Source organism: Mus musculus, chromosome 3 (assembly GCF_000001635.26).
Source record: "Mus musculus strain C57BL/6J chromosome 3, GRCm38.p6 C57BL/6J".
Lineage (NCBI taxonomy): Eukaryota > Metazoa > Chordata > Mammalia > Rodentia > Muridae > Mus > Mus musculus.
Window position 1 is genome coordinate 22,204,369 of NC_000069.6, and position 14,175 is coordinate 22,218,543.

At 40.0% G+C, this 14,175-nt stretch overlaps 1 protein-coding gene across 13 annotated transcripts in view; it reads left to right on the forward strand.

The window, feature by feature from the left end:
• The window catches only part of Tbl1xr1 (transducin (beta)-like 1X-linked receptor 1), a 140,342-nt gene extending 128,116 nt beyond the window's left edge, over nucleotides 1–12,226 (forward strand). For 11 of the 13 annotated variants that reach the window (XM_006535579.3, XM_011249719.2, NM_030732.3 and 8 more), the window contains 2 exons: nucleotides 5,144–5,245; nucleotides 6,033–12,226. In XM_006535579.3, the coding sequence (XP_006535642.1) occupies nucleotides 5,144–5,245; nucleotides 6,033–6,059 (129 nt within the window). In that variant the 3' untranslated portion in view covers nucleotides 6,060–12,226. Of the gene's footprint in view, nucleotides 1–1,472; nucleotides 3,742–5,143; nucleotides 5,246–6,032 lie in introns of those variants that run through there. The other 2 variants (XM_006535581.4, XM_030252921.1) reach the window with 1 other exon arrangement.
• The last annotated feature ends 1,949 nt before the right edge of the window (nucleotides 12,227–14,175 follow it).

Below are 14,175 nucleotides of genomic sequence, written 5' to 3' on the forward strand. Positions count from 1 at the left end.
ATAGCTTTTGTGCCCTATGAACTGCCCTATGTTCCCCAGGTCTGCGTTGGTGTAGTGCATACTAATACATTACAGGCTGCCATTTCCTGATCTGTACTAGATTCCCACTATATTTTATTTGATGCGTTACTTGCTCTAAACCATTTATATTTGAGTATCTTTCATTAAATTCTATATCTGATGGCTCAGGAAGGGCCATAGTGAGGAGCTTTTGGCCATCTTTGCCTTCATGGCCAACAATGACTTTTCTTCTTAGCTCTCTTGCATCTTTACTGCACAAAGCACCATGCTTCTGGCTCATACTCAGCAGGAGTCCAGTTCAGGGAGGGTTCAAGCTTACATTATTATGTGAAATGAAGCTGAGTATCCTTATGTACTTCAGTAAGTAGGCTGACTTCTTCAGTAAGTAGTTTTGAAAATTCTCTTGAATTTTACTTTAAAAAACTAGCATTTAAACTAAAGAACACCATTATGGCACTTTGTGCTTTGATTTTTTTTTGGGGGGGGGAGGGGGTTGAGACAGGGTTTCTCTGCGTAGCCTTGGCTGTTCTGGAACTCACTTTGTAGACCAGACTGGTCTTGAACTCTGAAGTCTGCCTGCCTCTGCCTCATTAAAGGTGCTGGGATTAAAGGCGGGCGCCACCAAACCCGGCTGCTTTGATTTTTTTATTAAGCCTGTTTCCTGCGCCTCTCGGTGACTCTGCCCTCCCTTCCCTTCCCTTCCCCCAGCTGCTGTTCCAGCCTCATGCTGTCCTCTCTCCTCATTAAGACCACTCTAAGCCCTCTCATAAACCCGTCTCTAGCTTCATGACATGCACTCCAACCTACATTAATAAACGCTAACTAATGCAGTATATTCATGAGAGGAAACGTATTTGTCATTTGAGTCTGGCATATTTTGCTTAATAATACTTCCCAGTTCTACCGATTTTCCTGTAAAATATTATGGTTATTTTTCCTCTAAGGTTACATAACATTCCATTGTGTATGCATGTTTCTTCTGCTCTCGTTATTCATGTGTTGATTCTCATCTTGAATAGTACAGCTGTGTACATGTTTCTGTGGTGTATTGACTGGGTCCTTCATTTCATCTGTGTGCTTGGGGCACAGCTCCTCTGTTTCTGTCACTTACTCTAGGACCCTCCATAGTGAATTCTGCAGTGTTGTACTAGTTTGCACTCCTTCCAGCATGTTAGCACTTTTTTCCTGACAGCCATTCTGTCTGGGGTAATTAGAAGCTCAAAGTAGTTTCAGTTCACCTTTCTCTGATGGCCAGGGGTTTTGAAAACATAGAAAAACACTTGTTGGCCATATCTGTCATTTGCTTCTTTGGTTCACTTTGGGTGAACAAATTGACTGGATTAGCTACCTTTGTGGTGGGGGTTTTTTAAAAGATGTATTCTGACTTTATTGACTGAAGTGATAGGCACTGATCGTCTCCCATTTCCATTTTCTGTCTCTCCTCTGCTCAGTGCTTGCTGTGCCTGGGATTTCACGTCACGTAATCATCAGCTCCTGCAGCCTCCTCCTGTGAACTTGAGGCCCGCGCAGATCATGTCCTTTCCTTTTTCAGTTAGATTGTTAATAGTTTGAGATCCTTCTGACCCCACCCCCAAGTGCTGAGATCAGAGGTCTATTCCTGATTTAAAACAAAAATTTTCCCATAGTGTCTTCATAGATAGTATGTTACCTCTCTTCTTTCATTTTTTTTCTTTATGAGTATATGCCAGGCAAATTCTGTACTTATGAAATACATGTTTAAAACCACCATTTCTCACCTTTCCTAAGAGAGCACTGATGTACCCAGTTCAACTTTTAAAAGCTGAACACAGTGATGTGTATCTAAGGCTAAATGTAAATACAAATAATAGGGTTAACATAAGTCTCAGATTTACTTTATAAGGACATTTTGCCATGTTTCTTGTAGATATCTTTCTTCTGGTTCTCAAAAGGATTTCAGCTTAATTGTTTTTATTGACACAAGTAAAATGTTTAACTTCCTATCTGCTGATTCAGTCGAAGAGCTGTCAGCACTTCCCATAATAGCCAGTGCATACACAGAATAGTACGATATATACTACATGTCCTTTGAAGATTGTGATGTGCACCAATCATTTCTGCTTTATAACCACAGGAGTTTATACATGTCGAAAATAAGTGGTTTGATTTATTTTGTTATTGGTGAAATATAGTATTCTTTAAAAAAAAGGCATCAAAACCTTTTTTAATGCTTGTATGGACATTTGTTCAAGTGTATTTGCACATCTGTATATGTGTATGTGTGTATTTGTTTGTGGATACTCACAAAGGAAGCTATGGGTTCACTAAGTGTCCAGGCCCAACTTCTGCCAGGAGAACCCACCCAGTTTGTACTTTCATTTTTCCTCTTTCCTAAATTCTCAGTCTGCCAAACGTTTCTGTGATTTGGTGGATGACAAGGACTCCCTTGCCCTTTCTTAGTTTCTATGTTGAGTAGCACATTCTGTTTGAGTAGACAGTGCTGGCCAGCTCTTCATTCACTCTTGATTTGTTGGTGTTCTTTCTGTATTCTGGGCATTCTTCTGTCCTGGCTGTGATCACTGAGGTCTCTCTCCATCTGCTTCATGGGGAATTTACTATATATCACTCTTTTAAATGAGTGCACATTAGTACTTTTTAGCTTTATGTATTGTTTATATACAGTGTCCCTGGGATCTCTGATGTTTTTTCCTACAGTATTTAAGCTTGATTTTCTTTGTGATCCCTCTGTTGTTGATCAGTATGGTATAAGGTCTAGAAGGAAAGTTATCTTTATACATTGGTAGGCAGTTGTCTAGGAGTCCTTCATGGTCCCCTAACTGTTAGTGCATGAACCAAGCTTGTAATTTGTGTGCATGTTTGGCTTGCTGCTTGTTCCTTGCTTCAGAGACCTCAGTGGTGACAGGTGAGCACCCTGCACTGAGTTGCATCTCTGGCCCCTAGTTCTCTTTTGTACCATCAGTACTTCTGTGCATAGCTGAATCTACAGTCACAGGTCTAGTGACTGTCCACAGTATGTGTCTTGATCCTTGTTATTCTTCAGATTTTCTGTTCTTGGTACTTTATTCTTCACCAGTTTCCAAAATAAATAGCTGTACATTTCTGCATTTGTTTGATCCCTAAGTTTACAGGTTACAGATTAAGTTCAAGTTTACAGATCCCTAAGTTTACATGTTTGGCTTGCTGCTTGTTCCTTGCTTCAGAGACCTTGACGTTCATTACCCAGGAATGTGCTATATCTACTTGTCTGTTTATCTTCTTCAGTAAATACATATTCTTTGTAGTTGTTGTTAAATGTTTGGAAGATTTTTCCAGTGGGAATCCATTGTGATAAAATAATTTTAGTGAAATGTAGCTCAGTTAAGTTACATGGTCAGCTATCTGCTGTTTTAAACCCTTTTACCTTTTGAAAGTTCAGTGTGAAAATGCAGTTGGCATCTGTTGATCTATGCAGGCTTTGCTGATGCCCTGCCCTGGGGATTGTTCCTTCATGTTGCTCATAGTGTGCCTCCTGCAGGTATGACAGTCGATGGGGTATATAGATCAGATGATGTGGCCATCTAACCCTCTTTCTCATAGTTCTGCCTACTTAGACTTGTTTGGGTCCATTCTTCCTCTGCTTGAACTTAGAGATAGATTGGCACCTCTTCTTAAAGGTGGGTAGGTAGAGAGGTAGCTTGGGCAAGCAGGTGGCCATTGATTTTGCTCCACATTCATCCATCAGTGGAAGATCTGCAGGTCTATAGGGTTTGCCCCACTCACTTCCTTCGGGGTGGCTGCTCCTTCCTTTCCTCAGTAGCCAAAGATACTTAATACTGCTCTACTCAGCTTTTTCTTCAGTCTACAACCATGAAAACTCTTAAAAAGGACAAAAATTTTTGCAATTTCAATCAAATTTCTGATCACACTTTATCTGTGTTTTGCACATGATACTGGGCTAGATTTGAACAGGAACTACCCAAAGCACTTTGTACTATATAGCTGCCACTGCATAGCCTCTACCCTATTGTTTCACAGGACAGTACTTTTCTGGTCTGAATATAGTTCAATGGCAGCCAAAGTTTTGGATTTGTTGACAGAAAAAAAAGAGCTATTCTTGGAATTCAGCTAAGAGAATGGGATTGTTAACATTCCCGGACACATTTTTGGAGGACTTCTGTAACATCTTTCAAGAGGAATGTGTATACCTTTCCTTCCTTTATCTTCTTTGGACTATCTCTGGACCAGTCCCTCTACTCTAGGCAACATGCTGTAAACAGCGTGAACACAATGTCTTTCTTAATTTTTACACTTCGTCTTTTCAATCATTTTTTTCTATTGGCAAAATGCATATGTCCCTTGGTGACAAGTATGCTTTATATTCTGCATTCACTGTTCATTGTAGGTATTGTTTCAAAGAAGGTAAAAATCCTAGTGGGGAATGGTCATCAACACTAGAAAAGCAGTTTGTGCTGAAACTGTTCTTTGAGGATAGTCTGATTATATCTGTGACAGAGTTACCATAGAATTACTATTTCTGGAGGTTTAAAACCTGCCTATATTGTTATTTGAAATCAAGTCCCACTTCTGATTGCTAGAAAATTAATGCATCATCATAAATTTTTGACTCATCCTCAGACTCAATTTATAAATTCTTTTGTCTTTGACAGCTTATTTTGAGCCCGTATACTGCCTTTTAAATTATTTACACTAACTTTTTATGGATTGCTGTAATTCCATAGTATCCTCTTAAGTAGGTTCTCTCTTTCCTCCCCCTTTTTCTCTCTTCCCTGTCTTTTCCAATTAAAAATTACTGTATGGTAACTACACATAATAACAGGTTTCATCATGATATGCTTATAAAATGATACAGTGTACTTGATCAACCCTCCTCCACCATTCTCTTGTCACATTCCCACTAATTTCCTCCTCCCATTTAGTTATCTCCATCTAAAGGCATCTGGGGGGTTGGAATAGAGTTACTTATGGGCAACTTATTGGGTACACAACTGAAAAAAAAGGTCTCTTCCTCCTCCAGCAACTATTAACTACTTAGAGATCTTCAAGGAGGGATGGGGGTTTTGTGAGTCCCTTTTCCACATTACAGATGTCTATGATACTTAGGGCTCTGTTTTTCATATTTTAGACAGGTGCTCTAGTTCACAGTTACAGGGGAACAGGTGGAATTTTTGAAGTTTGCTGGAACGCAGCAGGAGACAAAGTTGGAGCCAGTGCTTCGGACGGTTCAGTAAGTATGCACATGGATCTTTAAAGAGAAGGGCTCATGTTAGCTATACAGTGATATTCTTTACAAAATAATACATTTTGGTTAAGATAGCAACACCGTTCCCAACACCCCTCTCCAGGCTGTGTGCTAAATATGCTCATTACATTTGTATAAGTAAATCTTAGGGGTGACTTTGCCAAAGAAGACTCAAACAAGTAATGAGTGATTTTCAATGTAACCTTCCATTTGTGGAATTAAATGTAATGAAGTATCTCTTGCTAAATGGTATTTTTAAAGCCCTTTCCCCAACTCTCCCCTCTGAAGTGGAGTGTTGGAGGATGAAGAATGGAGGCTGATTTCTGTGGGGAGATATTTAATACTGACCTTCAGGATGTTGTTAGTAGATACTTGGGGGGCCGGGGGAGGTAGTATAGCCTCTCCCGTTGTAAATCAGGGAAAGCAGGAGAGAGGAAAGCAGAGCTGTTTGTTGAGATGACCCCGTAACACCTGTGTTGTGTTCAGACCTGAGTCTGCTCTGTATGTTCCCCATCCCCCTTTTACTGACTTTAAAGACCTAAACCTAAAACTTTGAGCAGCATTTCCTCAGTTACTGTAGCTTGGTAGTGATCACATCACAGCATATTGGCCCGATGTCCTTCATCAGTTAAGGTTTCTTTCCATAATTTGTTACTTTGATTTTATGAATTTGCATCTTAGATTGTAAATTACATTGTATTCTTTATAGAAGTTAAGCTTGCAATGTAAGGTAGATTTCTTGATACTGGCTGACTGTTGTCATCTCTTACAGGTTTGTGTCTTAGACCTTCGGAAATAGCGTTACTAGTTGGAAGCCATGGACCGACTATGAATGTGTACATAGCCACAAGACTATCCCTGACCCATATACTGCTATAGTCCCACTTGAACCATGGCCAGTCCACTACAGCCAAATCTAAGAGAAATATATACATGCAGTATATATGAACACAGCTGTACCCTGAAGATGACAGTCTCATCCCAGCTTGTGAATTCTGCTCACCAAGTGCTGGGATCTAACCTGCTGTGCCCCTAAGTAGCGTTTAGAAGTTTGGATATGAAAACCAGAAGAGAAGGAATATGCGTTATAAGAGCAAACCACACATGTCCCAGTTTTGAATATTAATGACAGCCTTGTTTCCCCCTTTGAATCAGCAGACACATGGATTATATTCTTTTTCCCCTCAGTAGTGCGCAGTTTGTATGTACAGAGAACATGGACTTAACAAAAGCTTGCGGCAGTAGTTGGTTCTTGCTTCCAAGTTTGTTTTGGTTTAGATTATGGATGCATGAAGTAAGGGAGTGAATCATTATCTTGCTTTTTTTTCTCACCTTTTAAACAACAAAAAAATTCTTAAAAATATTTTACTGCATTCTTTGGAAGAGGTAGATGTTTGGTACATCTGATGGCTCCCAGAGCATATAACTCAATAGGTGCATATTATGGAGGGAATTGGAATAATAGGAAACTACATGACTTCCGTCATGTCACTCTCTAAGACACATCAGCAAAGGGTGTTATGTTATCTTTGTTTTGGGTTTCTGGGTTTTTTGTTTTAGTTCTTTGTGTGTGTGTGTGTGTGTGTGAGAGAGAGAGAGAGGGGTGGGGAGGAGAGAGAGCGCTTAAAATAGTTTCTTTTTGGGGACATATTTCTGCCAATTAAAGACTAGAAGGGCACAACTTTTTTTTTTTTTTAATACCATAAAGAAGAGTTTGGTTTTTTTTTTTCTAAATAATAATCTTCTGATGTTTTGTAGCCATAACTAAATTATGGTTAAAAATGTGCACTATTGTGAGAAGGAGCAACATAGTTTGGGGCTTTTATTTTATTATTTTTATTTTTTATTTTACCATTTGTCTGTTTTACTTTGTTTCTTAAGAGATTAAAATATTTCTGGATAAGGATTAGCTTCTCAAAGTGTCCATCATTCTGTATAGAAGCTTAAATATGTAATGTAACCAGATTCCAGTATTAAAAAATCTCTCATGTTAGTTTTCTTTTTACAAAGCAAGGTTACAGCAGCATATAACACTGCCATTACATGGCTAAATGTTTGCTACCTTAGTTTTGAAAACAGTTTTTAAAGGCTTGCTTTGAGCTATGTTTGGGTAGCAGTGATGGGGAAATTAGGAGAGGTGTGGCTGGAGCTATCCCTCTGCCTGCATATACGGCGCCAAAGCTGCACTTAAGCATTGTAGATCTAAGCTGCTGTTTTGTTTCCACTATAATCACTACTATATCATGTTTTTTACTCTTGTTTATATCAAGTATTTTTTTTTTAAAGATATAGGTATCCAATCAGATTCTTTTTTTTTGGTTTTTTTTTGAGACAGGGTTTCTCTGTATAGTTCTGGCTATCCTGGAACTCACTTTGTAGACCAGGCTGTCCTCGAACTCAGAAATCCGCCTGCCTCTGCCTCCCGAGGGCTGGGATTAAAGGTGTGCGCCACCACGGCCGGCTTCAATCAGACTCTTTATGTTCAGCTAAAAGTAAAATATACCTACAAAGGTTCACCAGAGGCTGTGTTTGTGAAGGTGGTTGACAGGATAGTCGATATTAATGGAAGAACCCAGGAGTGTAGGTTCTGAAGAGAAAGAACAGTTGTCAAATTTATATCTTTAAATTTTTAATTAAGAAATTGCTTAGCAAATTTATAACACTATGTGTGTCAGTAGTTATTTTGAGGCCTTTGGCTCCTGAATCCCACCCTGTGTTCTACGAAACTGCTCTAACCCAGCCCCGCAGCTTTGCTGCTCTGTTTTTGCTGCCTTGTTCTTTACAAAGCAGCGTTGATTGACGCCAGTCTTGGCTTCATTAAGGTAGGGTGGCATTTGCTTTTGGTAAAGAGGATGGATACACTTACATTTTACCATACATCGTTATATCTACCCCATTTTGTTAGTGGGGTCTATGATACTGTAATATTAAGAGTTGCATCCAGAGAGGCAGTCGTCTATGGTTTGTGCCAGGTGTTTTCAGGGTTCTATCACATTGAGACATTTAGAACCCATTGCTCTGTGGCTCTGTAGGAATTCTAAAATGCTGAGTGTCTGCCACTTGAGATTTTGCTTTTACTGCAAGAGGGTCACATCTGTTGGCCTCTGTTGTTGTTTAAAAAAATAATAATAAAAATAAAAAAACTGTGCAATAATTTTTAAACGTGCTCCCAAGAATAGACACAAACTTTTTGAGTATGCCTAAGCTGCATTTCCTTCAGCGATGCATTTGTCAATTGCACTGAATCTGAACCTGAAAGTCAGAGGTGATTGTTGATAGTGCTTTTGTATTTTGATATGGACATTTTATTCATTTGCATACAGTCATTGACGTTCTTCCCAGCTGATTCAAAGACAGTCACAAATTCCTGAAACACAGCTGCCAAAATGACAGCTGAATTTTCTGATAATGTCTTGCTTTCTGTTGGGTGTGTGTTTATTGGTTTGTTTTGTTTTGTTTTATTTTTTTTTTTCCTATTTCTTTGGCTATTTTACTTCAGCACACTAGCTGTGATAGATTGTCTGATAGAAGAGAAGTGCAGAGCTTTGCTGTCCCAAAGCCTCGGGTCTTTCCCTCGCAGATGTGGCTGAAGACATCTACCTTTAGGCTGGTTCTCTGTGAGCGTAGGACTGTGTGCTTTGCTGCTGCTCTCACTGTCCCTGTAGCCTGCTGACGTGCCATGATGCTGCTCCACAGACACCACACCATGTCTTCATCCAAGCAGTCAGATGATCACCAGAGACCACACTTGAGTGTGTCAAGTGCTGTCATGGGGCTCTCTACTTTCCTTCTTGTCTTTTTCTGAGAATTGGCTCTGAAAATCCAGAGTCCAGTAGTCTTTCTATGGTGTTCATTTAGATCATTGTTGTATATGTTACTGTAAGGCAGAGAATAGGAGGCTTAAATGAATATCATTGATTAAAGTAGACTGGAGGGAGCAGCTGCCACCCTTGAAAGGCATGAAGGAACCTGTGTACTCCAGGCAGGAGACCCTTGGGGACTTAGATTTATCCCTATTTTCCATGATCAGGTAACATCATTGAGTTTTCAAATGATTTAGGCGTGGTTACTGGAGTAGGTCTTAGAGTGTAACAGATTGTTTTCCTGAGTTATCCTCTAGGTGAGTATGTTTTAGGACTAAACACCTTTTGCAGATACTGAAAGTGCCTCCTTTTGTGGTATACAAAACAAATTATGGTGCAAAACGTAATCAATAGATTGAATCACATGAAGGGTTTTTTGCTTTTTGACATAAAAATGTCAAGAGACAGGCCAAAGATTTGTACTTTTCACTTATAAAGCACTCCTTTTTTTCCTTAAGATTCTTTCTGTCGATCAGATTTAATGAAAGAGTACTATTTTTAAGGAGCTATCTGTTTATGTAGAATGATTTCGTTAAAAGAGTAATGTAAACTATGAATGAGGAGCAGAGGCCGGCTGAGGACTGGGCCTTTTGCTATTTAAAGAAATCACGGATGACCAGGCTTCTGCAAGCACACCTGACAAGTTTTACTAAATGCATAGGAAAACCATCTCAGACAGTGCTGTCTTGCTCTTTTAAAGACCATTTACGTTTTTGTAAGTGCTTTGCACATTTCCACAGAAGCTGGATTCTCAGGAGCTTAGAGCGGTACTTGCACAGTTGCTGCAGAAATCCTGCCTCCGTGGACCAACATCATGGCACAGCAGCAGAAGCCAGCATATGGGGGCTAGCAGCCAGCCTACAGAGACCCAGGGGGCGGTTTTCTGTTTGTTTTTCATTCCCTCCTTTTGTCTGAAACCATCAGGGAGGGATCTGTAATAGCTCTGAAGTGTCACAAATTTAATATCAGTCTTTTAATACACAATCCTAGTTAAATGTAGGAGAGGAAAATAAGGGGGGGGGGCGGTGCTCACGGTGTTTAAATGCATTCGTCTAGAATCCTGCGTCTTTATAAAGCAGGTCTGAGGTGTCCATAGTAGTCTTTATTTCTGCCCTTCTGTGACAGTGTTGAAGCAGGATGAATAAGTATGTAGGCTTCTTCTTCTTTTAAAACCTAGCAAGGTGTTTGGTGTTTTCCTTTGGAATTTCTGGATGAGTTTGAGGAAACATTCTGCATGTTTTATCTGGTGTGCTTTTTCATCTCATTACAAACAGGCAGACATCATTGTGCATCTCTGCCATCCTTAAATACAGAAGTGATTTTCTTTCCTGACTTTGACATTGTTGCTATATATAATGTTTTTATTTGAGTTTTGCAAATCCTTTGGGTCTAATTCTGTGAGCCTACCTTAGCTTTGGGTGATGATGTCTGCAGCCTTTCTTTAGTTCCACAGTTAACCTTAAAGCTGTTGGAGAAGTGTAAACCAGCCCATGACAGTTTTTTGTACCCGCTTAAGAACTTTATTGTTCAGTTTTCATGATGATTGTGTAAGGAAGACTGATGCAGATGTTCATCTCTCCTGGACCATGTCAATGACACTTATGATGTATTTTGGTTCTACATCACAGTGATTTGTCCCCAATGACCCTTTGACCCTTTCCAGGCACATTGTGTGTGTGTGTGTGTGTGTGTGTGTGTGTGTGTATTGTTGTTGCAGTTTTCCCTTTGCATTGTATTGCTTTGACAACTGTAATTTGAATCAGATCTGAAAGAGGTCCAGAATAAAGTATATTTTGATATTATGTTGGCTGTGTACATATATAACCTCTGATATCTCTGGTTTGTATAGACTATGTAGTCAAGTGAAGCGAGGGACGGTGTTTGTTTACAACTTCCTGTTTACATTTCAGTTGCTTTTACTCCCCCACTATTCAGCATAGAATAAATGATTTTGCTCCAAGAGTCTTCCCTACTACAACCTATCTGTCCTAGCTCTTACTATCTCCAGTGAATATAACTGCCATGGGAATCACTGTTTTCATAAACATTGTTTCCGAGATGTATACTTTAAAGAAGCCCATAGATGAAATTAAAGTTTTTGCTATTTTATTACTTCTTGCAGGGGATAAGATTTTTTAAAATGAAGGGATTATTTTCTATATTTGTTAAATACTGATAGCATGTAATCAGCTAGGGATAATGATGACTCCTGAGTGATTTTGAAATACTGATAGTTTATTTAGAGGATTTTACACATGAACTAAGACTTCAGATTTACTGTTAGCTTAGCATCCAGTAGCACAAGGCACACCAAGTATGTGGCTGAGGGCTTTCACCCATGCCAACCAAACATGCTGCAGTGGTTTCCACCCGTAACTGATTTCGGATCTTACTACACACCCAGTAACAGATGAAGAACATCCCAAGGCACATCCAGCCTCAGTTTCCCCCAACTCTTGTAGTTGGTTTCCTTAGTCAAGTTCCTTCTCCGTGCCCACTGCCTTTCTTGGTTTTCCTTCGTAGATGCAGGCAGCTGTAGCCTTGTCCTGCCCTCACTGCAACTGCTAAAGCTAACAACCTTTAGTTTTCAAGGGGTTCATTTTTACTGCATGGCCTAGGTTGTTAATGACATTCTGTTCTTACATTTTTTCCGGAAAGCATTGGGCTGCCAAGAATTGGGAGTCCATATGAGCCTGAAGCTAGGCAGAAGTTTCTTGAGCCACCATTGCAGGGAGGTTATTTTTTATTTCATAGTTCTAATACTTTATCATGAATTAGATTTCTTACCTATTATAATATGTAGCTGATTACAGTTTACTGGTTCATTTGATTTTTTTTTCCTATATATTCACCTGAAAACTACAGTAGAGGAAAAGCCATTATGGACACCTGGTTCTGCGGTGCTTTTCTCTGCTGTACCAAGGCTCTGTCAACAGTGAAAATGTTAACTCTATGCTACCTTTCCCCGCATGCTTCTTTAAATGTCATCTACCAATGCTTAATTGTCCTAACTTGTAATATTTTTGTATTAAATTTTTTAGGAGTTCCTTGTAATTTCTTTATAATTTAAAATATATTAAACACAAAGTGTTTAGTAAAAGTACAGATGACAATTACTAATGTTTCTTGGTTGTTGGGTTTGTATGATCAGGTGGGAAGGAAAACTCACTTTTAAGAGCTGAGACCAGTGGGATGGGTTCACCACTGAGAAAAAATACAACTATTTTATTTAAAATAATGAACCGGTACCCTGTCAGAATAGGCTGCCCTGTTCTGCTGGCCAGGAAAAGCATGGATTGAGTTTCACTGCTGTGGGGAAACCAGGCTCCTGCAAACCTGAGAGCCAGACACCAGCTCCAAAGTCTCCCATAATTCAGGAGAGTAAAACACAGCGCACTGCCAGAAGCTTGTCTTTGCATCACCCATGTCACAGATACTTTTATCATGTGAGGAGACTTGCAGGAGAGGAGGGCCAGACAGGTACTTAACGTTTGATAGCAGCAATACAGAAGACCACAGAGTTACCAGAGCAAATCTAGCTTGCATGAGCATGACCATGGGCAGAGTGGCTGGACCCCTGCAATCCTAGCACTTGGGAAGGTTAGTCAGGAAGTTCAGTTCAAGTCCAGTCCGAGGCCAGCCTAGGCTACATGAGATCCTGTCCCCCTCCCCCATCCCTAAATAAGAAAAATGAACCTGTATGGTCTTAGTCTTAATATTTCAGGCTGAGTTGGCTGGCAGATTTTAATGTGCATAAGCATAGACGTGGGACATATACTGAAGTCAAGTCATTTAGATAAGAGAATTAACAGGTAAGTTAATCTTAAAAAAAATAAAGTATACCTGAAATTAGCATTAGGATTCTTTGAAACATGGAATGGCTGGCTCGCCTGTGAGCAGCTAGGGTGTAGTATGATCTCAGTGAGTGTGCTTGCCTTCCTGAGCTTTTTGGTGCAAGGCTGGCAGCGGGCTGAGGCTGTCTTTGGCATTGGGTTGATTTTAGACCATGCATACGAAAGAAATTAAAACAAAATATAATAACAGATCTGACCCTAAGCTTTAACTAGTTCCTCAGACCCACTGTTAGCAGTTCCATGTGTTCTTCAAAACAGTTCTAACCTGGCCTTTAGCTGAGATCTCTAGGGACTTTGGTATCCTTTCTCCAGCATATTCTGCCTGTCTGTTTGGCTCCATCTTCATGACTGATGTGCCTTCTCATCTATAAAATGGTGCTAGAAGTAGGTACTTCATAGATTGGCCATGAAGATTAACATTGTAATCTGTCTGAAACCCTTAGAGAACAATACTTGGTCATGTCAGACACACTGGTTTTAAGTAATTTTATTTTGTATTTGAGTAGAAGGGCTACCACATGCGTATGGAGGTCAAATGACAGATTTTTGAAGTTCATTTTTCTCCAACTTCGTTTGTATTGTTTTTGAGATTGTGTATTGGGTTCTCTAGAGTCTCTCCCTTTCCCTCCCTCCCTCCCTCTCCAGACACACACACACACACAGAGAGAGAGAGAGAGAGAGAGAGAATGAGAGAATGAGAGAGAATTGGAATGACTTACAGGCTATAGTCCAACTAATCCAACAAGGCCATCTGTGAATAGAAAGCCCAAGATCTCGTAGTTGCTCAGGCCCACAAGGCTGGGTAGCTCAGCTGGTCTTATATGTATGCAGGAATCCTGAAGAAGTAGGGTCTAATGCCAGTGAAGGAATGGATATGCTACAAAGGCAAGCAGTCAAAGAATGAACCTTCCTTCCTTTGTCCTTATATAGGCCCCCAGCAGGTGTGGCCCAGATTAAAGGTGTGTCTTACTGTTTCGAGATCCAAATCACAAGTGTGCCCTTCATTCCTGGATTATAGTTCATTGTACATATGGTCAGGTTGACAACCCACTGTAGCCATCCCAGATGGGGTCCCCATTGCTCCTGTCACAGTGTTTGCATAATACTTCATACTTATCTGGGCCTTGAGCTTCCAATTCTCTTGTCTGCATTCAGTCTCCTCCTAGGATGGCTGGGAATACAGATGCAGCCACTGCAT